This window comes from Ammospiza caudacuta, chromosome 1, assembly GCF_027887145.1.
Source record: "Ammospiza caudacuta isolate bAmmCau1 chromosome 1, bAmmCau1.pri, whole genome shotgun sequence".
Classification (NCBI taxonomy): domain Eukaryota; kingdom Metazoa; phylum Chordata; class Aves; order Passeriformes; family Passerellidae; genus Ammospiza; species Ammospiza caudacuta.
Genome location: NC_080593.1, coordinates 14,275,392 through 14,302,934, shown reverse-complemented (window position 1 = coordinate 14,302,934; position 27,543 = coordinate 14,275,392). Strand labels below are relative to the sequence as shown.

Sequence of the window (27,543 nt, the reverse complement as noted above, 5' to 3'; positions counted from 1 at the left end):
ATTCCCATGAGCCCATGGCCAGGGTTGCTTTCCTCATGGACAGAGTGCTCACTTCCCTGAATGCCACACACCAGACACAGCCCCGCAGCGTCAAGGCTAAGACTTCAGTCCATGGCAAAATGGATCCAGGAGCAAAGCAGGAATATGGAAGGGTCACTCTCCATCCAAATGCCAAGATGAAGATGCAAAGAAGAACTACTTTTCTAGCTAAGCCCCAGCTGCATGGAGATACCAGGCAGGATGTAAAGGACAGCTGTAAGAGCACTATGGCATCCTGTCATCAGCATCCACAGGCTTCCCCTACCCATCCTGCACCTGCAAAACCATAACATGCTCCTGTTATAACCAAAAATAAAATTCAGTGTAATAATACTTTTAGCTTAAGTTAATTCTTCACAAAGGCTCTGTGGAATGCAATTCCTCAAAATTTTCCATTTCTGAAAAGAAAGTTACCTTGCATAACCACTAAAAGAAAGCCACAGGGAAAAGTGAGCCATCCCCTGTACTGATGGAGCTATTTCTTTAACCTACCTAAGAGCAAATGGTTTTAGGGAACAAGTCTTATTATCATGATTTTATATTACATTAGAATTTAGAACGCTTGCTAGTAGTAAGACCTTCCTATCATATTGATTTTCAATCCATGCATCCTTACACGGCTTGTGCAAAACACCTTTCCAGTCACAGAATGAACACAAGGAAGATGCACAAACAACTGTGAGTGGGAGAACATCCATAGGCTCTTACAGATCATCAATTTCTCTACAGCATGCACCACACAGTCAATGTGCTCCCAGCAGGAATCACCTCTGTTTTTGAAGTTGCTAGTTAAAAATCTGAAAATTAACTCAAAATGTTCTCATTCTACACCATTTTTTACATCAAATATGGTGCTTCTGACTAAAACCACTTTACTGGTTAATAAAAGTAGCTATCTAGTGTTTTATATAAAATAAGAAAGAAGAAAAATAGGTTATTATTGTTTAGCTACCTATGTTTATACAATCTCTGAAGGCAGAGTATTTTATAACTATATGAGAGCTAGTGTATTTAATATTTCATATGAGATGTCAAAAATCTACTGCATTAAATAACATCTAAGATATTACTCATCACTACAAATACAAAGGCTACCTAAAACAGAGTTACTTTTCACAGATGTTTTTTGAAGTCATTACAGAAAAGTAAACTTGTATTCCTACATGTTATCTTTAGCTGGGATTTTGTCTCAAGAAAAACTGAAACATTATCTTTTATACCATTCACATAAACACAAGAAATACTCCTTAAATGTTTCTGAAACTGAATCATTTTCTGAGGACAAGTTCATTACTTTGTGTTCTCCTCTGGAATTCTTAGAACTATTTTAAAAGTTATTAATTCATGACAGAGTTCACTTTTCTTTTTGTCAGATGAGATTTTGATTTATGTATTTTTCAAGCTTTTGAAAATACTTCCAAAGGATGTTTAAGATTTTCATTCTCAAGCTCAAATTTAGGAAAGAAAACTTACCCACTGGTCATACAACACATACAAAATGCAAACCTTCTCAACAATTTTAAAAAGGAAGCCAAGACTTTGCATATGTGGGAAATGAAGCCCGAATCTCAATAATGGAGGGTGTCCCATCCCCTCCACAACAGAACATTTCCAATCAAAGTGGAGTTTTTATCATGCAAAAGCCAACGAGACAAAAGACCACTCATGGAGGAACAACTCCTGGCTGCAAGAATTACAAAACCTCAAGAGAGGGACAAATTGGGCTGCACCTTGCTCCATGCCCAGCATCAAGCAAGCCTCACTAACATTCCTCAGTTTTTACTACCTCTTGGAATACAACCATCATCACACCTTTTTGTGTGTTTCCTATGGCAATTCTAATCTAGGGAAGATTAAAACAAACCAAACAGCCATGTGTGCTTTTTCTGAGATGACCAAAGCCATTTGTGCAAAGGAATGCTGCTGCCATGTTCCTCATAAACAGCTGGGTTACCTCAAATGTGAGTGCTGGACTAAAACCACCTATGAAATATAAAGAGTTTTTTGCTGTTTCCACACAGCTGCTGAGGAGAAAAGCAGTTAAATATCTTGGACAGCTCTGCTGCTCCTCTTCAGCAGCAACACCTCAGCAGGGCTGGAACTGGGAGCCAAAACGACCCAAGCCCACACACATTCAGATGTCCACATCCCTCACTCCTGGCTGGCACAGGGACAGCACTGGGATGCTGCCCCCTTGGCCTGCTAACTCCAGCAGAAAGGAAGAGGCAGAGATCACAAGACTGAGAAATTATTATGCTCAGCACACCCAAAACCTGCAGGCAGGTACACAATATCTCCAGCAGGTCACTGGATCACGCTGTCACACATCACCATAAAACAGTTCCCTTTCTGACCACAAGACATTCTGCATTTCTTATCCTGTGCACACTTTGTGTTTTAGGAAGTCCTGTGACACAGACTGAGAGGACAGTGCCATCTTTTCAGTAAATGGCACTTCTCAACCCCCCTCCTGAGGGGTTTTAAAGCATTTTGTTTCCCTTTTCACACTACAGGAGAGGAAAAGGAAAGAAGTGGACATGACACGCTTTGAGTCGCATTCTGGTGGGATTCGCCTAGACATGACTGAAGGATAACAAGCTTAATCCACAATAATATAATACTAAGTTCTTTAACAAAATACACTTTAGCAGATTTGCTATCAAAGAAAACCAACCTCTCTGTTCCCAAACTGAAGGATGAAAGTCTTTGCATGAACAAAACAGAGAAAATCTTGGATCAAAATTCACTCAGCAGCATGAGGCAGAAAAAAATTTCCTGCTGATTTACTGCACGGTAGTTTGCTTGTCTAGCCTTTCCAAAGAGCAATCTAACATCAGTGTGAGGACAACAAGAGGGAAAATTGCTGCCTAAGTGGCAGGTTTGTTATTGTTTGACAATTCTAAAGAGTTCACTAGAAACTTCTAAAAAGAGCATCTTTAATTCCCTGAAATTACTGATAATCGGCCAAGTGAATGGAGAACAATTATGAGGAAAATTGAATGCTTCCAAATGCCAATTTGCTGTATATCCTGAATTAATATTGCATAAGCATATCTAGTCTCTTGCTGTAAAAGCAAAGGACTAAAATCCTAGGCCCACAGGCAGTCTTGCATGGCTCTCCTCACAGATTTCTGTATCATCATTTTTGCATTTTATAATCATACTTAGCATTTATGTGGTGACTTAAATATTTAACCTATTTTTCTCTCAAACCTCCCCCCACAATCTGTCAGGTAAACTGTCTTCTGCATTAAATGTTCAACAATAAGCAGTCACACACAACAGCATGAAGCCCCTTATATCTCTAAGCCAGAGATATAAGCTGGTTTTTCCTACTAATTAAGTCAGAGCACAGTTGAAGCCATTGTTGCAAAATACAGTCTTTGGAATTTTTTGTAATACAGCTATGCCAGCAGTTGGCCATGAAGTACAGTGAAAAGAATAAATAGTCTGGGAAGAAAAGGGCTCAAAACATCCTTTTTTTTTTTTAGCTGAGCCAAAACAGATCAGTTTCTGCTGAAGGGCCAAAAAAGCATTAAAAGTTGATCCAGAATTTTTGTCAGCCTCAGTTTCCTGGGCAGCAGCTGATTCGCTAGCCAGTCCCCCAGGAGAACACAACCAGCCCAAGCCATGGTGACTCAGCCAGATGCTGTCCATCCTCCTTAGTCTGCACTTCCTCTGCACCAAGTAGGAGCTGAATCAAAAAACAAATGCAAAAAAAAAAAAACCCTTTCAAATTAATTTTAAAGCAAAGCAAAACAAAGCAAATATAACCAACACACTCCACCGACAAACAAAATGTAGGATATAGATGAATGGAAACCTGGCTGCTGGAAGGTTTCAAGGAGCAAAGGGTATTATTGGAGCAGTATATACAGATTTCTGTGGCAGACAGGATGGGAAGACTACAGAATTGGCTGGAAAAGCCATTGTAAACAACAAGAAAGGGGGGAAACTGCACCACAAAAAAATAAAATGTTAAGAAAACAAATACAGAAGAATCCTAAAATGAGAAAAGTATAGGCCCAAGTATGCAAAGAATCATTCACTACATGCATTGCAGCACTGCTGTGAGACTCCAAACAAGACTCATAACTCAGATCCTGAAGACACCCTGTGATCATCCTGTCAAACACCTATATAAGCCCAGGCACACCATGCAATAATGTCTGCATTTAGTCTTTTAACTTCTGTTGGAAATACAGAAAAATATTGACTTTAATTTCAAGACTTCAGGAGACAGAGAATCCATCACAGCCCCAGGACTGTCATTTTTAAAGCTCTGCAATTCAGTGAATGTCTTCTATGTCAGACAATCCAGTTTGTGTTTCAGGAAAGGTAATTCAAAATGTCATCATGCACTTACACAAATCTAACATTACACACTACCATTTTTCATTTTGTGATTAACACTTGAGAAATAACAAAAGTGTATTTATGTGGGATTATCCCCCCTTTTCATGTCTAACTTTTTTTTGTTTTTTTCTTTTCTTCAGTTTCTGGCAAGGACCAGGTCTCAGGTTCTACAGAGAGCTTTGCAAAGAGAAAGGGTGAGCAGGAGGGCAGCAGTAACCTACCCACTTTCTCTCTCCTAGTCACACATCATTTACATGGGTCCTAGGGTAACTGTTTATACAGCACAGTAACATCAAGGAAACAGTTATGTATTTTTATTTGTCCCCAGGGAGGCAAACATTCCCTGCCACCAGCTCCTCTTCCTGCCCTCCCCCTCCCCTTTTCTGATCCACACATCTTGGTTCTTTAATTCTTCATGCCTTCTCTTTGCTGTTCCCCTTCTGTTTCTGATCACAAGCTGATACAAAGTGGTTGTCTCCTTTCTAAAATTTCCATGAGGCATCAAGTTGACCCAGATGCACTGGGTTCTCAATCTGGAAGTCAGCAAAGGGAAGCAGAAGGAAGGAGCATCAAGTCACCAGCTAACCTTCTCTGGGTTAAAACCTCACCCCATCACACGTGCTGAGCATCTCACGTTCCACAGCTTGGTGACTGCAGACAGAAAGCACTGAGCACACAAAGAGCCTTCAGCAGCAGCCCTACCTTTGACATTTCCTCACTTTTCATTGTTAAAAATGACCCTTCAGGTGTCTTACAAGCAAATGAAAGAAAAAATAGTGAGGGGGGGAAAAAAAATCAAGGAAGGAAACCCAGAGCAAACAGTTTACATTGCAGTGAAAGTAATAAAATAGTTATGACTAAAATCAAACAAATGTATTTAATTTGGCTGGTCAAAAGGAAAACAAAACTGAATTACTACATGTATCTATGGGTGGAAATCGTCATCCCTCTAGTTACACTATGACTTCAAGAAATTTTTCCAAAGGAAGGTAAATGAAATGCTGTATTTGGTTAAAATGTTACATATACAAGGACTCAAAAAAAAGAGAAAAGAACAAAAAAAGGAAAAAAAAAGAAAGGAAGAGAAAAAATGCAAAAAGGTCTCAAAAATACAGTTTTCCTTACAAAAGCCATCCCTTTTGATACAGCGTAAGATGAATTATTTGATTTAATTACTTACTAAACTCACTAAATGCTGTAAAAACATGTGGTCAATGAAATGCCTTCCTTCCACAGATGTCTGAAACTCTGATCCTTTCTGAGGAAATTCTAACTATGTACCAATCTTATCTGCTTTCATACAGAAAACACTGAAAACCTGCTATCCTAAAATTCAAGACATCTGCCAGATCTGGGAGGCATAAAGTAGAGAAAAATACAACACTGATTCACAAGGACTCAGTGCCTGTTAAACACAATTGGATTTGCAGAAAAACCTTGAAAGCACATGTACTGAGAAGATATTTAAAACATCTGGCAAAACCTGGATGAGAGGAGGGTGGAACACAAGCCCATAACACAAGAGCAAATTAAAATACTTCATTAAAAATACTTTTCACCCTTAGTAAAACATTCTGACTTTGAAAAAGAAAAATAGAAACAAATGGAGCAAAATCCCAGCCCTGGGAAAACTGAGAAACTGAACCTGGGATATGGTTCATACAGCACAGCACAAATTGCTCAGGATGAGTGAAGCTGATGTACTGCCTTCATGGTCTGAGGAGTAATTTAATATTCAATTCATCCCATAATAGGAATCCTATGCAAAAAATTCACATGGACAAAATCATTCTGGTAAAACACAAAATGAAGACTCCTAGAAGCTGGCTTGTGCACCAGCAGCCACCCAGGCAAACAGCACATACACAGCTGCATTGCCATCTACCCTGAAGTGACAGCCACTGGGAATAGATGGCACTTCCATACAGCAGTGCAATCACACACACACAGGCACAGCTCTGCTCCTGGAGCTCGTTCTGCTGGGCACGTACCCGGCACTGGGAGCTGCAGCGGGGACACTGCGGGGTCTGAGCCCAGCAAAGGGTGGGAGCCAGGCAAAAGGCCCCGAGCCTGGCAAAGCAGGCATTGCCCTGGGCACTGCTTCCCTGCCTGGGAACATCCTTCCCAATCTTATTTATCACAACCCAATACTAGCCTGACTTCTAGCAATCTCAATCTGAACCCCATTACCCCTTTCATCCTCCTTATCAGACCTTAACCTAGGCCTACTCTTCCTATTAGCCATGTCGAGCTTGGCAGAATACTCCATCCTACGATCAGGCTGAGCTTCTAATTCAAAATATGCCCTGACTGGGGCACTACGGACAGTAGCTCAAACAATGGGCACAGATGACCCACAGCAAACCCAGAGGCTGCATCCTCAGAGGGCAGCTGCTCACTCCCAGCACCACTGAGGACATGGCTCAAGCATGCCCTGCTCAGGAACCCCATTTTCTGTAAATTCTCTGGATGTGCTGCAACCACAACAACAACTACTGCACAGCAGCTGCCAAGACACACACTGTGGGATGGGATAAACTCTTCAGCTAGCAAAAGAAATACACAGACCAAGCTGCAGTAAACAAATGTCTGTGAGTATTCCCAGCTGCAGTTTCACAGAAGCTTTTTCACCCTTCACTTTTTGGGCGATAGGTTTTTAAACAGTCCAGTTTTGTCCTCCTTCCCCCCACTGCTGCTTGCACATGGCTTCTCCTCCTGGAGCTCCTGGAGCAGCATCCTGGCAGTGACCTCTCCCCAAGCCTTCAGCTGCACATCCTGCTACCCCAGTCACTGCTGAAGCACAAACCAGAAATAATATCTCGGTACCAGCACTAACTGCAAACAGATTTTCCCCCTACCCTTTATGGCTGGAGGAATAGAAAATACTTATTACACTGTAATGTTATGTTTTAAGCAACATAACAAAGAGCCATAGGAAAGCAGGATTACGGGAAGACTTTGCCCACTTGTGTTTTATTACTTTAAAGGTGAACTTAAAACAGAGGTAGAGGTAAATCATCTACATGTACAATACTCACAGAAATATTGCCTACTATGTCAAACTAGAGCAGTAACTTTATTCACTCACTTAATGGATATTTCCCATGGATAAATGTCATGCAGTTCATTTGACCGATCACTTTCATGTTTTTTTACTGCAGTAAGACCTTCATTTTTATTTATTTTTCCATGAGTCAAGAACTCAACTAAAATTTTAAATAAAACATGAAGAGACTACACTATGTAAGACCCTTCAGATGGAAATCATTGTGAAAGTCAGGCAGTGTTTGACCTACAATCTCTCATCATCTAATGAAAGTCTTAAACATCAGAGCTCAAAATGGATTGGAATAGAAGAAGCTAACATCATTTTTATATTTGGTGGAGAATGCCTTCATAGGCAGAAAACCTCCAAAAAGCCTAAAAGCAGAGAGTTCAAGTCAGGACTTACCAAAAACACTGAAAGACTTATTTGTGCATTATATAAGGCTGGTTAACAAGGCACATGTGTCCATTTTCCAACTTGTTAGAAACTGGTGAACAGAATTTTGTTCTTCTATAATCTACTAAAAAAACCTGCTAGTATTGCTTCAATTGTTACTTAGTTTGAAACAGTTTCAGCAGTTGTTGCCCATCATTATTCTGTTTGTAAACTTGCAAATGCATTTACTTTAATAGCCTATATTTGAGGGATGCTCCTTTCATTCCAGAGGCTGAGTGGGTACAGAGAGAAGTTTCCAAGTCCAAGGGGAGCCAGGATACCCTGACCAGGAGGAGAGGCAGCATGGCTGAAACACCCTGCAGAGCATGTAAGAGAATGGGGTACAGAACCACCCAACTGCACAGAGCAGTGAAAACAACTCACATGCTTCAGAACCCATTCACTCCTCATCACGTTTATTCCTCCAGATTTGGGCAGGTTTCAGTGTCACACGGCACCTCTGATGCTTCAACACCTGAGAACACATGGCAAGGAAAAGCACAGCCACCCCCTTTGCAGAGGTTTGGGACCAGCACCACAAAGTGACCAGATACCAGTGTCAGACCCCAGGCAGATGGCACTGTTGATTTAACCATGAAATTATAACAAAGCGTCTCCAACCCAGTAAATATTTCACTCTGAAAAAAACTGGACATGGGACTTTCTGCAATCATGTCATACTGTCCACAACCCAAATATACCTCCCAAGCATAAGCAGGGCTGTACAGGAAGTTCCTGGGGCCATGCAAAATTGCTCAGTAAGTAAAACTGAAGAGCTGTTTACTTGTAAAATGCCACTTTATTTGAAAATTTAGAAGAGAAAGTTTAAGTTTTTTAAGGCAAAAAAGGCAACTTCCTACTTAATGATTTATTTTTTTTAAATCTTTCATGTAAGAATTTCTTTTCGCAGTGTGAGTTAAATCACAGGCAGAATAGGATTCGCAGACCTACTTTGGAACTGGTCAACTCCACTTCTCTACCAATAAGAGAGATTAGCCAGTGCACCTAGCGTAGCCAATGGCCCATTTCACTCTGAAATAAGCAGTAACACAGGTCAGATGAACACACCCTAAAGGTGTCCAAGAATGAGGAACTGGGTTACCTCAAGCATTTAGCTCAGATGCAGAACCTGAAGTCTGTTGGTTCCACTCATCCATCACGTCTGCTTTGAATCAGCTGTTGCCCAGCAATTGCCAAGAAAGTCCAATTTTACTTTAAGTTGTGAATATCAACAGTGCTGTACAGAGAACTGAATCAATTCCAATGCCTCAGGATAAGGTTTTAATGGCTGATCACAGTTTGCTTTGAGAAGCCTCGTTTCTGACTCACAGGCACAATATTTGGAAGCTGATGCAAGCTTGCTCCCACTGTCTTTGTACACCCCTTTACTGTAGGCATGCAAGCAGTAGAAACATTTTAACTTAACCTGAAGTGCCACTGTTTGCTTTTGTTTGTAAACTCACATGGTCCCCAACTCCCTGCCTACAGATACAATCATTTCTACTTTTTGTCAATCCAAAATTATCAATAGAGTGAGTTGCCTAAATCCACAAAAGAGGCCAGAAACAGGCCTGGAACACAGCCTGAATTCGCATTCACTCCAACCCCAACAGCCCAGCCCTGGCATCAGCCCAGGCAGTAAAAGCAAGGTGACAACTGTGTCACACAGGGGGATCCTGTCTGTCCTGGCAGTGTCACAGAAGGGGAGCTGAGCTGAGGGCCCCTGGCTGCAGAGCACTGGGACACTGAGCTCCAGGGAGCCAGGCCAAGCTGTGACAGCAGGAGAGCAGGTGCTGGGCTCGTGCCTCATTCCCAGCTCACAACAGTTCCATGGGCTGAAGCCAAGCTAGTCACCTCCACAGCTTCCAGTGCCAGGGGTCAAAAAGAGAAAAGTTCTTCTAAATACATACTCTTTATTCTCACCCTGAATGCCTCATCTGCTCCTAACATGAACCCACAACATTCTGAAGCTAGCACTCATCTTAATTACATAATTCATTTAAGATTTATAGCAAGAGATGAGTAGGAAAAACAGCAAGTTTTATCTTTGTTTCAAGTATGAAATAAAGCAATAAATTAATGGAAAAGTTATTTCTCACCCACTCCTTTATTTCAATATCATGTTTCAGTCCTTTTCAAGACATGGGAGTAAATAAAAAACAACCCTATTCAACTAGTAGCCATCTGTCTCTCTCTCATCCTCCTCAAAGGAACATGTCAAAAGACACAGAATTTAAAGCAACTTTTTCCCAGTAATCACCCAAAGAGATGGACTATCTCCAAAACACATCCCCATGTTAATATGCTGCAAATATAATAAGGAGGGGAGCAAAAAGATCCCTTGTGAATTGTGAATTGAACAAAAGCAAGCAACACTGAAGTAAAATAAAAGTTTAGCATAATAAAGGATATACTTTAAATGTACTATCTTACTACACTGGGCTTGTGATCAAAAATACCTACGTGTTTTTCTGGGGAGGGGGACATGCACCAGCTGATGTATTGAATGCAGGGCAGCACCACAAACAGTGTGGCACAGAGACACACACCCCTCTTCATTAGCCCTAAAACACCAATCCCACAAGATCAGCCTGCTTAGGACCAAGTGAGTAATTAAGCACATTTGATAAACTTAGCATCCTCTCCAGCTGAAAGATTTTTGGTCAGTAATTAACGTCAGTTGCCCACCTCCCCATACCCCTTCAAAGGCACATTCCTGTTGCCTCAAAGCAAAGCAAAACACGACTGGGATGCCACTTACTGTTGCTCTGAATCTTAAGGATGCCTTGAAGCATACTGTTTTATCACATTTCAGAACAAGTATCTATAAATACTGCATAAGGTTTTCAGAAACTGTTGGGTAAAAAAACGTAATATGTACATATGCCTTCACAGAGTAAAAACTTCACAGGATGGTTGTCTGTATTGTGAGAAAGCATTCCCTACTCATTTCAGATTCATGCTCCTTTGCCTTCACTGTACTCCTCATTTGCTTATAATGAAGTTACAAGAAACAAAGAAGAAATCAAGAAAGTATCTATTTTAAGAGTTATTACACTTATGGATATAATCTTTATTGATATGTGTGATGATAAACTCTAACTAAACACAGTTTTATCTCAATGGTATTAAACCCATGATTCCACAATATGACACACTTGAGCAGCTACACTGCAACATTTGATTAGATAAAATGGTATCATATTTTTCCATACATAAAACCAGAGTTCAATTAAGGAAAACTTGCCTTTCATTTAAAGAAAGGGAAAATAAAACCCAACAACCACCACAGGAGTGTTGAAATACTCTGAGAATACAGCTCTGATTTCCATAATACCTTGTTGCTCAAGTGATCATTAAATCTATTTAAGTTGTCGAATTCAGACTAATATCCAAACCTGACTTCTTAAACTGTTCAAATTCAATACTTACATCTTCATAACCCTTCCTTATTATCCCTCCTGTACTATATTCTCTAGCTACCTGATGCCTCTAACCAGGTATCAGATACAAGACTAGATTTTTATTACTTGTTTTTAGTACTTGTAGATAGAAGTCCTCAGCATATGGAATAGTATCTTGAAATGCACCACAATTACTCAGGTGTCCTCCAGAGAATCAGTAAGTTACAGATTTTTTTTTACTTTATTGGTTTCAGGGATTTTTTTTTCCTACTAGAAGCGACAGTATTTTGCTTGCTGATAAACCAAGAAGACTGAAGATATTAAAGGTTAATTTAGAAACTTAAGCAGTTTAAAATCCATTTGTTTTTACAAACATGTCACAATCTCATCAAAAACACATGGTTTTTAAACTGCTCAACAATCCCAAATTAACAGCAGAGCACTGTGCTTGGAGAAAACACCAACTGGAGATCACTCAAGTCAGAACTGTGCTGTACAAAGATCAAATTTAGCCTCATGGAAGAGAGCAGCACCTGGTACTGATTTTTGATTCAATAACTCTGGCTTTTAAACAATCATATCCCTCAGAGCTTTAGGGATAAAATGTGATAAGAATTCCTGAACAGCGAGAGCACCAGAAGGTGAGGAAACACACTCTGCTAAATCTCCCAAATTTCAATGCATGAGAAACCTTCCCTATTCAGATGCTAACAACTGAGGTGCAAGTCTCAGTTCAAGGTTCTTTTTGTATTATCCAGACAGTAAAAGAAACCTAGGAGAACCTGACAAGGGAGTAAGAACGCGAATGATGGTTTGGAAATCCTTCGTATTTCATTCCTGGAACTTCACTGGAACGACAGGCATCTGAACATCAATGAAGGTGACCAAGGAGATAGACCATGGAAAGCTGAGCTCATCCAAAACTTGACACAGAGAGTAGAAAACTTCCCCCCTACTTCAGCAAGCACTGTCTGTGAAGCCCTAATATTTCATAACAAATGTGGATGATTTTCTCTATATTTTGTATTCAGCTACTTAATCCTAGAGATAACTTGATCTGATAAAGCTCCTAACACCTGGGTTTTGATGAACTCATCTTTCTCTTCCCTCCATTTCTAATCTCTCAATTTCTTAGTTCTTCAACACTTGAAAATATCTTTATTTCCATACATAAAGATAACTCAGACTTGAATTAGGAGTCAAGGAGACATAAAGAAGAATGAAAAGGTTTCCAGTGGCCATATGTGGGAAAGAGTGCTGAAATGATCATCATTTTTGAGACCAGAACAAATATGAACACACCTCTGCCAATACACTGACATGGAGTACTCCAAATCATGAAAGCAAAGCCCTTACGTTATAAATATTTACATAATAATTCTCAGAATATACATTTGGGACTCTAGATAAATACTTGTATCAAATCAGTGAAGTGACATATTTAAAGCAATTTTAAAGTACTTGAAATTCACACATTTATGCACTACCATCTTTAAATGGTTTGCTTAGATTTTTTTGAATACTCAAATTTGAGATGCAAAGACATACACATTGTTACAATGGACACAAGAAATGGCTCACCTGGGGTCACCAAACCCCGCAATGGCTTAGCCAGGAACAGGACAGATTGCCCCCAGCAGCCCTCGTGCCTCAGAGCACAGTGAGGACAGTGCCCAGCAGCATGCAGAACCTGCCTCTGAACCATTCCCACAAATACTGCCTTGCTAAATGAGGTGTAAACACGTCTTTCAGCCCTACGGGTCACAAAAAATGGCTTTTGCCCAGGAAATGCCAACTCTCCTTCTCTTATCAGACATGAAGAATGAGAAAAATATCAACACATTTGAAGTCTTGGATCCTACCAGTTTTTCTCTTTCCTTAACTAAATAAACCACTCCTACCAATTCATCATCGTCTCCCCAAAGCAACTTATTGCTGTTGCTCTCTTTTGACTCTCTCCAACTCATTTAGAATTCCCCCACGGCTGGCACCACAACTGGTCACTCCAGTGGAAATCTTCCTACCCACAACAGTGAGCCCACAGCAGCATTTTCTTTTGATGGAAGAGTATAAAGCCTGGTTGCAGTGTAATAGTGCACCATACTGCCAGGATCCTTCTAACAGTACTGTGGACTGTGCTGTTCATTAGTGCTGCCTTGCAAATGACCTTTTCTTTCTTAGATGCATTGGCTGTGCCCATCTCACTGATTTCAAAACAGTTAATAAATGTATCAAGTCAATGCTGAGCTGAAACATTGCACCTGAAACTCCATCTTAGCTTTTTATGCAGTGCTTTATATTCTAGTTCAGATTTATTAAAATACTAAACAGTCCTTAAACTAAGAGAGCCCTCAGGGACTATACTTGATATGTCCTACTAATTTATCAGTGAACAACCAAAAACTACTCAGAGAGCAGAGAAAGAGACACAAATTCAAAGGCAAGCAAGGTCAGGAACTTTATTATAGCAATGAATTCCCAGTCAAAGTCTGCATGCATGCTCTTACCTGTGAGGAATAAACTTGTGCTGATTGCAGGGTAAGAGCATGCTTGCAGACAGGGAACCTTAAAGCAACAGCCACACTGCTGGGTAAACAATGATGTGAAGCTGTAGCAATTTTTTTGCTTCTCTGCACTTCTAGCACATCTTCAGAGCCAGCTGTGCACTCACTTCAAAATATTCTCATCTAGACTTTTTTTTTTTCATGGTCTGGTTCTGTGACTAGAATACAAAATTGATGCTGGGAGTTCTGCTAAAATATATGATACAGACCACCTGAGCATATAATTCACTAGAGTGCACCAATTCCAGCCAGCTCTCAGCAATTTCTGAGGCTCTCTGGCCAGTGCTCTGGGAGATACTGATCCTCCAGCCTTCAGGAGAACCTTACAATTATCCCCTATCTCCTTTTTAAGGAACAGAAGCACCTACAAGATATCCTGGAAACAAAAGCAGCAGTCTTCTAAAATGCACAGGCAGCTGCTTTGTGTCACAGTGGCACAAAGCAGTACCACACAAACCCAGGTGGGAAGCTCTACATGCACAATATGCTTGTACGCCTGCCTGCTAAATATGGCACTGTGGACATCATTCACTTTCACAAGCAATAGCTTCAAGAAGCAAATAGTTTAATTTGATTAATTATATTTGTAATCAGAGTTACAAAGGTTGGATCTCTGGGGGCTATTTGGTTTAATCAGTCCACACAAAGAAAGGACCAGGTAGACCAGGCTGTTCAGGGCCATGTTCAGTCAAGTTCTGTCCATCTCCGAGCACATGGAGATGCCACAATTTCTCTGAGAAGCTTGTTTGGCTGTCCAGGTGAAAATGGTTTTCCTTATTTCTAACTGGCATTTTCCTTGTTGAAAGTTGTGCTTGTTGTCTCCAGCAATAATGTGTTTATGTGAGAAGAATCTGGCTTCATTTTCTCAATACCTTTCCATTAACAGCTGAAGAAAAAAGAGACTTTCCAAGCCCCCTTATTCCCCTTAAGGGAAAAAACAGCAGCTTTCAAACCTCTCTACCTCTCTAATAATGTTTTCCAAATAATGTTATGGATGGAGACTCTTTTTTCACTGTAACTGCTGAAATATTCAGAGACTTGTTACACATAATCACACCAAGACAAATAACCAAGGGTGGTCTTAGTTCTTGAACAAGCTAAATAATTTTAAAGGAAAACGAGACAAAGAGATGACCCTTTTCACAGTATCTCTTGAAGCTGAAAGGGATTTTATTTACAATATTTAAATGCAGTACTGTGAAACAAACAACTTGGTTCACAGGCAGTGCACCCGCTGCTGAACTGTCACTGCCTGACATCCTGTCTTATCTGCCAAATTGCTCATTAGGTTTGGCAATTTTCACCTGCGCCTCCAGTTTATATTTCAGCAGGGAATAAACATCAGTCTGCTTTAACAATCTTCTGCAGTGAGCTCCCAACCTCTTCCCAGAAAACACACAGGCACAACACAAAAAATGCCTTGTGTACTGTATGCTTAAAAAAAAGATGCAGCTGAAGTGATGAAATACAATAAGAAGTTTAACTTGCGTAACAGAAGAGCAGTTTAACTTGGGTAACAGTAAGAAAGAAAGAGCTAGATAAGAAACATAAATAAATCAACTGCCTGTATCAATGAATTACGTTTTCACAGTGCAAAACAACAGAGGAGTATGGGCCAGCCTCATTTTTGTTTCCCTGTTTATATGGGAAGATGGAATTTGACACACACACCCCCTCCCCAACATGCAAAGCACAGGCTGTGTTTGTGCATGGGAAAGAGGGACTCCAGATGAATATTACTTTTCCAGCTGGACCTGATCTAGCTAACCTTTCCCTTGCTGGGAGAGGAGCAATGGTGTGATCTATAAACAAACAGAGGGGTAGCATGGCAACCAGAACAAAGAGAGGACAATCTCAGCAGGCTTTGAGCCCAGCCCAAGGCAGGAGCTGCTGCCTGGGAGCAGAGGGTGCAGGTGAGCAGCAGCACGGGGCACGGAACGGCCGTGGAGCAGAGCCCACGCGCCAGCAAAAAGCACCCGAGACGTAAAACAAAACGTCTCAAACGCTATAAACCAATTTCAGCCGGAATACTGTTTTTCATTTGTTAGAAGTAAAATATTCACCGCCAACCCTGCAATTAGCTGGAAAATTACAATAATTACAGCAATTTTGTATCCCATCTCCAATCCAATTAATAGATATATGACCTTGTCAACATGTAATAATCAGGATCTGCATCTACCGCAAAACTGGATGGGTTTTATTTGCTGAATAGAACTTACATAGTAAGAAGATAATTATTTGAAATACTGAGAATACCATTTGTATGCTATGCTTCACTTCACAAGTTATAAAGGAACAACAATAAGGATAGTACTTCCATTTTCAATGTATATTTAAATGAAATTCCTGAAATAGGTATGTTTAATATGGGATACTATTACTGCACTGGGATTCCAAGCCTGTGGTTTGGAACATTTAAAGCCAAAACATACCTGTCAACATTTAAAAAAAGGAATTAGATAGATAGGAGAACATTTCTGATAACATATTTATTACAACTTGTTTCACACACTTTATTTGTGCATGTTTCTACAAAAAGTGTCAAAGAGCTATAATCCTTACCAACAGTTTTAGAAGACTTCTGTATTTCTAAAATCTTGTATTGAAGGGTCTCAAATCCCTTTTTGGTCATCTTAGCAATCAGTGAACCAGCTCAGTGCTCCATGTATTTTCCAGAATGACACCAAAGATAAGTGAGCGTCCAATACAATCACTGCGTTTTATCTGTGCTATATGATTTTGATGCACTAAAATTCATGAATTTTATAATATACCAGATAATCACACTAAGGAGAAAATGTGTATGCTTTTGCCTGCTCTAACCCCTGCTAGGCTGAGAACCAAGGAGGACTGTTTTTTGGCTTATGCATGGAAATGAGATGTGCATTTAGCAGTGACATACTCTAGTGACAGCAAAATGGAAGGGTCTTGAAATTCCAGGATACTACTTTATTCTGCCATTAATCCTTCCCTAATTTAATTCTGTGTTGCAATGAAGCATAGTTACAGCTTGAAAAGACTCACATTCAGCTCTATGTAAGCTAATTTTTAAAAGCTATTCCCTCAATAGTACAGAAAACATTCTGGTACAAAATCCCTCACCAAAACTTAGCAGAGTGGTCACTTTTCCATTTGCATTTTACCTGTTTAAACACAGATTTTATCCATTAATAAAACACCTACACAAAATCAGTCTCTTGGAAATTACACATGGCTGTTTTAAACAATGTATCTGTAAAATATCAAAAGACTGATAATATTAACTTCTGCTAAGAATCTTCTGGAGTGGAGTCCCTATTTCAAAAGTTCAAAATTATAGACATTGCACATAAAAGGACACAATGCCTTATCCACACTGTCTTGTTTGCATGCTACTTTTAACAACTATGAAAATTACAAAGTAAATTACATTCCATAATTTTTCTTCTTAATAAGCTCAAATATTCAAAGAACCTGCAAAAAGTAATTCCTACTACGTGGTTTTCCAACAAATGTTCATCACATTAAAATAAAATAAAGGGATGTTTCTGGATGTAGTTTCTGCTTTTCAGTGTCTTTTTGCAACACAGTAAATGCATCTATTTTAGCAGGTGTTTTTATGGAAAGGTGACAGCATAACCTAGCAACATTGACAGGTTAAGTAGAAAGTGCTCATATCTTTAGTTTCTTTTTACCATCTTGTTCATTAAATGGAACAAAACTGGCAAACCGAAAATTACACCATGCATCACCTACATTTGGAGATATTGCTGTGATTTTCAGTGTGAGGACAATTTTAAACTGGCAGCATAGAAGGAGCTTATGGCTCCTAAAAGCAACTTATAAATAATTTATTAAAACAGAACAGGTTTGTTTACTGGCATGCAAGAAGCATTTACGCAGTTTCTCAGTTCTGATCAGCTTTCGATAAGGACAGATAATGAATCATTTTTCCCAGCAGCATCAATGGGTAACAGCACTTGGCATCTTGGTAAATTTAGACAAAACACATGGAGATACTGAGAGCATTTACTCACTTGCACGAAGGACTGAGGGTGTGACCTCAATTTCACTTGTTGCTTGGTAAGGCTGGAAGGCCGATGCCGCGTTGGAGCCGAGCTCGCTGCCAAAAATCTCCGGGCTCTGCGTGCCTGTCGAGCTGGCGCTGGTGCCATCACCCCCATGGTGTGGATCTTGCTCATCAAACACAGCCACGAGCTGCAAATGACAATTTAATCTACTGTTAAAAAAGACCTCAACTCCATCAAAGTGCCATTGCAGATCAGCATTTCCACATTTCTTCCCAGCAAAGAGCAAGAGGTGTCTGTCAGCAGAAACTCCGATCAATGCCTAGATCACAACATCATCCGCCCAAGAAAGGCAGCCATTAATTGGATCCTACAAAGGGTCAACAGCTCTGATGGGACAAGAAACTCATCACTGTGAGCCATAGAAAGTATGGCACCAAGGCAGGAAAGCAAGGGTTGCACCTTCCCAAGGAAACCACTTCATCTTACCCAGAAATGCAGAAAACTACCTGAGTGTGGATTGATGCCTGGGCACTGGAATTCAGTATTTGTGCTTAGATCCTTCTATACACATCATTATTACAGAGTCAAATCATGAGCAAAACCACAGTTTTACAGAATAAAAACATCGAAGAAGAAGTCAGTTTACAAACACTGAAAGCTACAGACAACACAAAGCCAAGGAAGTGTTATAATCACAACAAGTCATCATTTATTAATCTGCCATCTATTATCATGACTTAAGTTGTGGGCATCTCTTCAAAATTTCTTTAGTCAGATTTACGGAAATACTCTGTATCTGTTAGCCGTCAACTTCCCCAAGACAAGTTTGAAATCTCAAGTCCCATTTAAAACTTTGCCAAGTCAGTAATCTAATAAATATTTACTAAATCTGTGTTCACCATTGCAAGAAAAATAGGAAAACATCACGATGATTTTTGATAAACCTGAGATATTTTTTCCACTGTAAATCATTTTGTGCGCTTATTTGAAACAAATAATTTATCCCAATTTATCTTTCGTAACATACTGAAAGAGATAACGCCAGCTCTTGTACACATTTCATTCTAAAACTTAATTTTCAAGACAGAGAAAAAAGTGTTATGGATAGCAGCATTCTGCAGCCTGCAAATTAATCTATAATATAATATTTGAAAGACATTTCCAAGAAAGTATTACATTCTTCTGACCAAATTGGTAGGGTAAATGGAGCAAATCAACTTAAACCTATGCTGGTCTCTGCAAATTGTTTATTCTGTTAGCAACACAGCTAAAACTTTATGTAATCGAAAGGCATCAGAGGTAATTTTCTTTTTTTTTCTTAAGTAATTTCAACATCTTAGCCAAAAGATTTTAATAATAGTCCCTTTACCCAAATTTAACTTACATAAGCATCAATAAAAAATTTTAAAACACAACTCTAAGGCCAAGTGGAAACCATTTGGGAATTCAGCTCTTGAAAGTACTCTCAGGCATTTACTCTTTTTCACCAGTCATTTTGAAACTACAGAGAGTAGCAAACTTCTGCCAATAATTCCATATCTAATGCAAAATTTAGGCTCAGGCATGCAAAAAACAAAGAATAAACTGGTAATGGATAAAAGATCCATGCTCTCTCCAGTGCTAGATGAAAGGCAGGTAGCAGCAGGAAAACCAGACTGCAGCTGCAGACAGCTGGAACATGTTTTTACCATAAAAGTCATTATTTTATGCTTGAGAAATCTACAAACAAAAGAGACGTGACAACACCAAAATGTCAGTAGCTCAAGAGTATTGGAAATTTAATTTTCTAACACAATGTGAAATATCAATGCTTACAAAAATATGCTTCTAAAACTTTACTCATAACTCTCTTACTGTTTTATAGCAAGCTAATTACCAATCTCCAGCAACTGAAAATAAATTAATCCACAAGTAGGTCTGTAAGATATTCCAACAAAAGACAAAGCATTTAAGAATCCTATGAAACATCAAATCTTTTTGTCCTTCACATGTCATATATCAAGATAAATTCCCCAATTACATTCTGTTCCTTTGAGGCTGACTGAAAAATATTATTTGATGCATTTTGCTGCAAGTATTTTATAGATCTTATATATATGTAAAAAGGTATGTGCATATAAATCTCTATATATGTTATCTCCTACTCTAAGTTGCCTCCAGCTTTTTGCCTATTCCAGACAGTCTACAACCTATAACTTCAGAACATCTAAAAATGAATGTTTCTTATTTCAAGCTTAGCTTTTGATCTTATCGGGTTTTTTTCAGGTATTCACAGTTTTGACAGCATCAAACCTTCAAAAGGCTTCAGTTCCATTAAAAGACACACCAAGTTGTAACATTTTTTCAGTGTGAAGAAACACAAGCCACATTAGTCTTATCCAAATCTAATTAGCATTAGGAACACAGGTTAGGAAGTTCATTGTGAAACAGCACTACAATGGTACAGTAGCCATCTGGACTACAATAGCTCAGTCCTCATAATATGCCAAAAAGTCTTCGGGACTGGAAGATTTAATGCAAATAAATACTCCCAAATCTTGATTTCCAGACCCTGGTATGCCATTCTGCAAGATTATGAGTTCATGGGAAACAAGGACAGCCTAAACATCTTGCACTGCATTATGATATCGAGCATTTATCTCTGATTTCTTCAGAGACCCTTTGTTTTACATGACCCTTCCAACATACTTTATTTAAATCAAAAGAGATTATTCAAGGAGAGGAATTGTACTGCTGGAGGCCCAGAGATCACATTTTGACTACTATCCTTGCAAGAACAAGAAACAAAACAAAAAATTCCCAGAGACACCTGAACTAACATGGAAGGAACCACAGGAGTAGGTCACTGGAGCTATGAAGAATCCTTTGCTGCAGGAATCCACAACCATAAACACTGCTCTGTGCCAGGGAAAAGGTCTCCTGATGAGCCATGTTTAAAGACCACAGAGATGTTTTTAACTTGGCAAAGAATGGGGCACACCATTGCTAGACCAGCTTTAATCAGCCTTAAAGTTAATGGTAAGCCTACGGTATTTTTCTGGGCTTTAGACATGAGATTTACAGCAAGAGCAGAAAATGAAGATGACTATCTTATCTGGAAACATCATCTTTACTGTCAGGAGACTGCTTTCATATGGAACTTTTTATTCTTTCACAAGAAATAAAGTTACCCTGATCTTTTGAGAATCACTCTATTATTTCCAATACCTCAGATGAGCTGTGCTGCCTCTTCTCTGTCCTTCAGTTTTAGATCTCATCACCTGCAGTGACCTGAGAAACTCATCATAGCATCACTCTTATGCACAAATGAACAGCAGAAAGACTGAACAAAACATAGTAATGCATTAATAAAGAAAATAGCTTAGCTGGTCAATATTAGACCACTCTCAGCTCTTTGAAAGAACTTCTACTGAAATTCAGTGAGTACTGCTGCCATTTAGTCTAATTTTATTTTTCTTTGTGAAGACAAGCCCACACCAAAGACCAAATATCATATCAACAGCTAATAAATAATTATAATATATTTTATCCACCCCACATTCCATAGAACCTCAATTCGAATGCATCAAAGGCATGAGAATATGGTTTAATAAGTTACAGTAGTTTTAATCACCTGAGGCAACAAGACTCTTTGCATTTCTCAATCCCTGAACTAAAAAATCTGCAAACAGGAAATAAAATCAAGTAAAAGCAAACCACCTTGTCATCTTGAAACAAATTTAATAAATGACAGGCTTAATTTAGATTGGCATGCTTACATTTCTTATTATATCATGGCAAAAGAAACAGAAAGGTGAGAGGCTTTATTATCACCATTTATCACGGTAAGATGGCATAGGAAGTGTCACCAGTTTGAACAATGGAAGATTTGGGTCCCAATACATGTGTGTACAACTTATTTTTCAAAAAAAAATAAGTTTCAAATATTCATTAATACATTCAGATATAAAACCAGCAGTTTTGTTCAGATCATTACTTATGGAATGTTAATCCCATTGCAGCAATGGAATTAGAGTAAGTCTTCAAATGGTCAATTGCATAAACTAAAATACTTTTTTAACTCCACGGCAAGAAATACAAGCAATCTTGTGTAAATTATCAACAAAAACTAGAATTATTTTTAAAAGCAATAGCATTCAGTGTTTGACCAACAGGTTTTCTCTTATTAGATATACAAAACTGCAGTAAAACAACAATTACCCGAGCTGTAAAAAGCACACTTATGATCACTGGCATATTTCAAGAGGTATAAGGGAATTTTTTATTGCCATCCTTACCCTCTGAAGAAAAAAAACCAAAAAGGAGTACAGTTTAAAAACAGTGACTTGATGCTCTTCTCTTTTGACTGGTAAGAGTCTTTCCACAGCAGACAGACAATGAAGGGAGAGTAACATAATTTTTTCTTTTGCTAAATATGCTAGCTTTGTCAAGCAAATGCCTTATAAAGAAATTATTTCACAGCCTGAGATATCAAAACAATGTTTTACTGAGGCATCTTTGGATCTGGGGTAGGAGGAAGGCATTCCAGCCTATTACTGTATTCAGTCCTCTAAAACACCAGGTTTTACTGAGTTAATTACAATCCAACATCTTGTTCTTTCTAAAAGAGAGGATGAGTGTCTCTATTGCTCTGTCTGGGACTCAACACATGATGCTAACCAGGTTACATTTACTTAAATAAATAAAAGGCAAGAAGATTGATTTATTTTAATATTGACACAGCAGCAGCAGTCTGCATTCCAACATTAATTATTACAATTTCCGTCTATTCTAAAGTAATTAAAAATTAGTAAACACATATGCAGTCTTAATTAATAGATTAGATTAAGCACTTGAATGTTAATTAACTGGATTTAAAAACTATTTCCACCAGCAATGGCTGTTTATATTTTCATTAAGTATCACTATCATATAAACCAATTCATTACCATCAAATGGTCTGATCAGGTCATCTCTCTTCAGGACCAAACCACAGAACCAGAAATCCTCCACTCCAAACAAATTCATAAAGCTAGAAACTTCTGCTGTATTCTTCCACCACTATGACAAGATTAGCAAAAAAAACCTCTTGAATTTTGCATATTCCTATGTATGTGTCCAAAATTTGCTAATTCTTCAGTGATATTTATTGATGATTCTGATACTGGCTCATGTGCAGGCATCAGCAATGATTTCAGATTTATTTTAGTATCAGTGAGGATTACAGTTCCATTCTCCTGCTAGAAAGAGAGCAACTGATCCTCTGGTTTTCATACCCTTTGGGTTTCACAGAGGTTCCACACTTCTTACCCACTCTTTTTAACACTGAGTGAAACTGAAATTTCTCATCTTTTTAGATTATTAGGAGTCATTTTAAACATCTGGTTTCTCCTCACCAGGACACTTTGGAGATACATCCCTACAAGAGCATTCCCAATTTGTTCTAGCTGTTCAGTGGCCAGTTTCTCAGTAGTTACTCTGCTGAGCAACCTGAAGTGTCTGGATTTCCCTGGCTGAACTCTGCACTTGCCCTCCTGGTCCATACAACTTCCAGATGTGCTGTTCCCCTTCACAGCTGCTATGGCCTTCTGACATTTATGCTGCACAGCTTCTCCTGCAGGATGGCCATGCATGGACAAACTGCCTTTCATACAAGATGTCATTTTTCTGGCTCCAGGAGAACAAAGAGCACAGTCCTTGTGAGACAGCTCAAAGTGATGGAGCAGCTCAATCACACATCTCTGGTGAGGCACATTCTGCCAAGGATTCTGGCTCTCAGTTTATGCTTAATAACTGAACCTTTACTCAGGGAACTTATGGTCCTCAAAAATAGATTTTGATGGTTCAAATAAGACTCTAAAATCTAAATTAGGCTTGTGGAAATATCTTCCCCTTAAAGTAGCTACTTCAAGCATTTCCTTTAACCTCCAAAGCCAGAGGGTTAAGCCCAGCCTGTCCTGCAGTCCCACAGTGTAGGTCTCTGTCTGCACTCACTGTGACAGCCATGGGCTGCTGATAAGGGAATTTAACCCCTCTCACGGCACAGCCATAAGCTTTCAGACACGTGCAGCAAGTGCCTGGGAAGAGGACACAAAAAAGGCTGGCAAAAAATTTAAACATGCACATCACTGGCATCCTTTTGTTAGCAAAAAGCATTTCCAGGGTCAAGCAAGACTGTACAGTGAACCAGCAAGGCACCAACAGAAGTGACTGCACACACCCAATGCAACCAGCACAGCTGAGGGAGATTGCAAGAGAATACAAGCACAGCTCTCTAGCAGCTCCTGAGGGTTGGCAAAAACCACTTTTACCCAAAGCAGTCTATGTATTACTCAGTCCATGTTACAATGCAGAACTGAGGAGTAGCTGTTTAATAAGGCCCAGCAGTAAATCAAATTTCAGCTAATGGCACTTCAAACTCTTATAACATCCCAAAACACAAGTTGCTTGTGAATGAACAGATGAGTGTAAGGAAAAAAAAAAACACAAATTCAGGAAAATCTCTAGCAAGGGAGTAGCCAATTATTATTTAGAAATGAAAGAAACTAAATACAAAATCAATTCGTAGGTTTTCTGATGACTGAACTGACTTTAATAGGCCCATGGCAGACCCAAATTCTTATTATTCCTTGAGCTTCACTTTTCTACATGGCTCATTGAAAACCCATTTAAATATAACTACTGTTTCAATGAGCTAGTAAGAGAAAATACAGAATAGATACTTCCACAATAATACCCTACTGCCCACAGATATATTAAAAAAAAAATCAATTAGCAAAATAGAAGCATCTAAGAGTCATTCTGTGCTAGATATGATGTGCAACCTGAGCGTCCCCTCTACAGACTTAGACATCACCCAGCATTCTAAAAGGCGAAAAAGGGAAAGCACTGTTTCAATTTAGGATAAGCTGTAGCACAAACAACAAACCTCTATCATTTCAAGAAAATCATTACCTGTCCTAATTAATCACTTCAGCCATGAAACTAGAACAAGCTTTTCATAAAACTTTTCAAAGTAAAGTTGCTGGCAGGGAGCCAAACAAAGAACTTTTCACAATAACTTTACTGCATTATGCTTTTTTAAAAAGTAAGGACATTTAAAGGGTCATGTTCCACCATCATATTAATACTTTGTATTCCATTTTCAGTGAACTATACAGAAGTGTAAGCTCATACAGAATCATAGAAAAACCTGAACTGGAAAAGACCTCTGGAAATCAACTAGTCCAAGCCCTTGTTGAAACCAGGGTCAGTGAGAGGAGGCTGCTCAGAGCCACATCCCGTTGCATTTTTTAATAACCTCAAATATGGACAGTCCACAACCTCTTTAGGCTCTCTCCCAGCATTTGGTCCTCTTGGTCCTTTTCCCATATGGAGTTGAAACTTCCCTTGTTAAAACATGTCTCCTGTCCCTCACACTGCTGCTGTGCTCCTCAGAGCAAAGCCCAGCTCCATCTCCACCATCCCCGACAGAAAGCAGTCACATCAAGGCTGTTGTGCCTTGGGGAGCCACACAGTCACAGAGCCCCCTAAAGGTCCCTCTGCCCTGTGACAGCTTCCAGCCCACTAATTCACCCTGACAGCCTCTGGCTGGGCCACCACTGCAATGTCTTCCTTGTATTCAGGAGCCTAAAATATTCCAGAAGCAGAGAGAAATAATCACAGAATCATTTGGGTTAAAAGGGATTTTAGAGATCATCCAGTTCCAGCCCCCCTGACGTGGGCAGGGGCATCCTTCACTAGAGCCCCATCCAACGTGGCCCTAAACACTCCCAGGGATGGGGCATTCACAACTTTCCAGGCCACCTCCTCCAGTGCCTGACCACTCCCAAAGTAAAGATTTTTTTTCCTAATATGTAAACTAAACCTACTTTCAGTTAGAATCCATTCCTCCTTGCCCTGTAAATGCATATCCTTGTAAAAATCCTTCTCCCTCTCTCTTGTGGGTTCCCTTCAGGTACTGGAAGGCTGCAATAAGGTCACTCTGAAGCCTTTTATTCTCCAGGCTGAACAATCCCAATTCTCTTGGCCTCTGCTCACAGGAGAGTGCTCCATCATCCCGGTGGTGCCACTCCAACAGGTCAGTGCCCTTCCTGTGCTGGGACCCAGAGCTGGAGACAGGCCAGCACTGCAGACAGGCCTCACCAGAGCAGAGGGGCAGAAATCCATCCTTCCCCTGCTGCCCACAGGGCTTTGGATGCAGCCCAGGATACAGGTGGCTTTCTGGGCTGTGAGTGCACATTGCCAGCCCAGGCCCAGCCTCATCACTTCCCTAAACCTGCTGGCTGCAGATCTGCTCATACAGCCCAGGGTGGAGCTGGTCATCCTTACCACAAGGGCACTGCTGAGCCACATTCGTCGGGTTCTCCACCACGTCTGTCCCTAAAGGAAGCAGCCTCCCACCCACACTGCTGAGAGGGGTTCTTCCAGCCCACATCCAAGACTCTGCATTTACCTATGCTGAGCATAATCCACCTCCTCAAAATCCCATTAAATAACCAGTGCTGGAAAATACATCACATGTCTCAGTGAAAGTCATTCCTAAATCTGCTGACTAAGTAACCACCCCTCACTTTCAAAGCTCAACATAACACACAAAGTTAAATCATACCTGCAAAATCAAAACTCATCTCTTGATTTGAAGGACACTTTAATTTTACAGGTAGTTTTAAAATCTTCCACTTTCATGATTCTTTACATCTAAGAAATGATTCTGAAGTAAATATACAGGCTTTTTATTAAAACATCGCTTTAGATTATTCATTTCCCATGGTACTTTGATCTGAGAAATTCTAGAATCAATATGAAATTGCAATCTAATCCTCTCCCAGTAGAAATTAAATGCAGTTTTAGGTACTATCCTGTAAGTTCCCATGCTATTAAAAATATTTCAAATATATTTAAAATGTTAAAATATTTAAAATACTAATTTTATATTATGCATATTTAAAACATTTTTTCTCTTCTCCCCCTTCCTGCTCAGCAAAAGTCTAAAGAAAAGTATGATTTTGGCACCCTGGAAAAATCATTTGTGTATATTCTGTCTGAATTGCTCTTGACCTGACCTCCATGGTGTAAATCAGGCTGAGGCTTAGACAAAGAAATGAGACAATAACTGAACAGAGTTAGAATTATTACAAGGACTATTAGCAGTAGCTGACACTGAGCTGCCTGCTTGCTTGGCTGGATTTGCTTCTCCACAACCTCACCCCCTGACTGTACCAGACACCACTTCTACATCCCATGCACTGTCTGAGAGCTGAACCACCAGCCCACACATACACACTGACAGACAGACACCAGGACAGACAGAGCACACACAGATTATCCTGCAAAGCCCTTCTGACATGCTCACCTGGCTAAACCTACTGCATGGACACAGCAAGACCAACACCAGGGCTGGATCTTGGCCTTCATGAACAGCTAACATCTAAAGACATCCACACGGCTCAGCTCTGACAGACAGACAACCCAGAAATGCTGAAACACCCACATTTCATGAGGCTGACAGAATAGGCAGGAGGAGATGAGTTTCTGTTCAGCAGAAACTGGGCATGCTCACCTGGCCAGGAACAGCTCTAGAAGACGCAGTTTGTTACTTTAAATCATGCTTTGAATGCTGAATTTTTGCTATTAACTGGAACCATGCTAAGGAAAGCTACAAAAGCTCCTGCAATCAGCCACTGATCCCAGCCTTCCAGTGAACA

At 39.7% G+C, this 27,543-nt stretch overlaps 1 protein-coding gene across 11 annotated transcripts in view; it reads right to left on the bottom strand.

Annotated features, from left to right (window-relative positions):
• Positions 1-27,543, bottom strand: part of PARD3 (par-3 family cell polarity regulator) — a 444,439-nt gene that overhangs the window by 277,479 nt on the left and 139,417 nt on the right. For all 11 annotated transcript variants that reach the window (XR_009275724.1, XM_058819864.1, XM_058820106.1 and 8 more), the window contains exon 3: positions 17,864-18,044. Coding sequence is in view for 10 of the 11 variants with exons in the window: in XM_058819864.1 (XP_058675847.1) it covers positions 17,864-18,044 (181 nt within the window). In the remaining variant the exon portion in view is untranslated. The remainder of the gene's footprint in view (positions 1-17,863; positions 18,045-27,543) is intronic.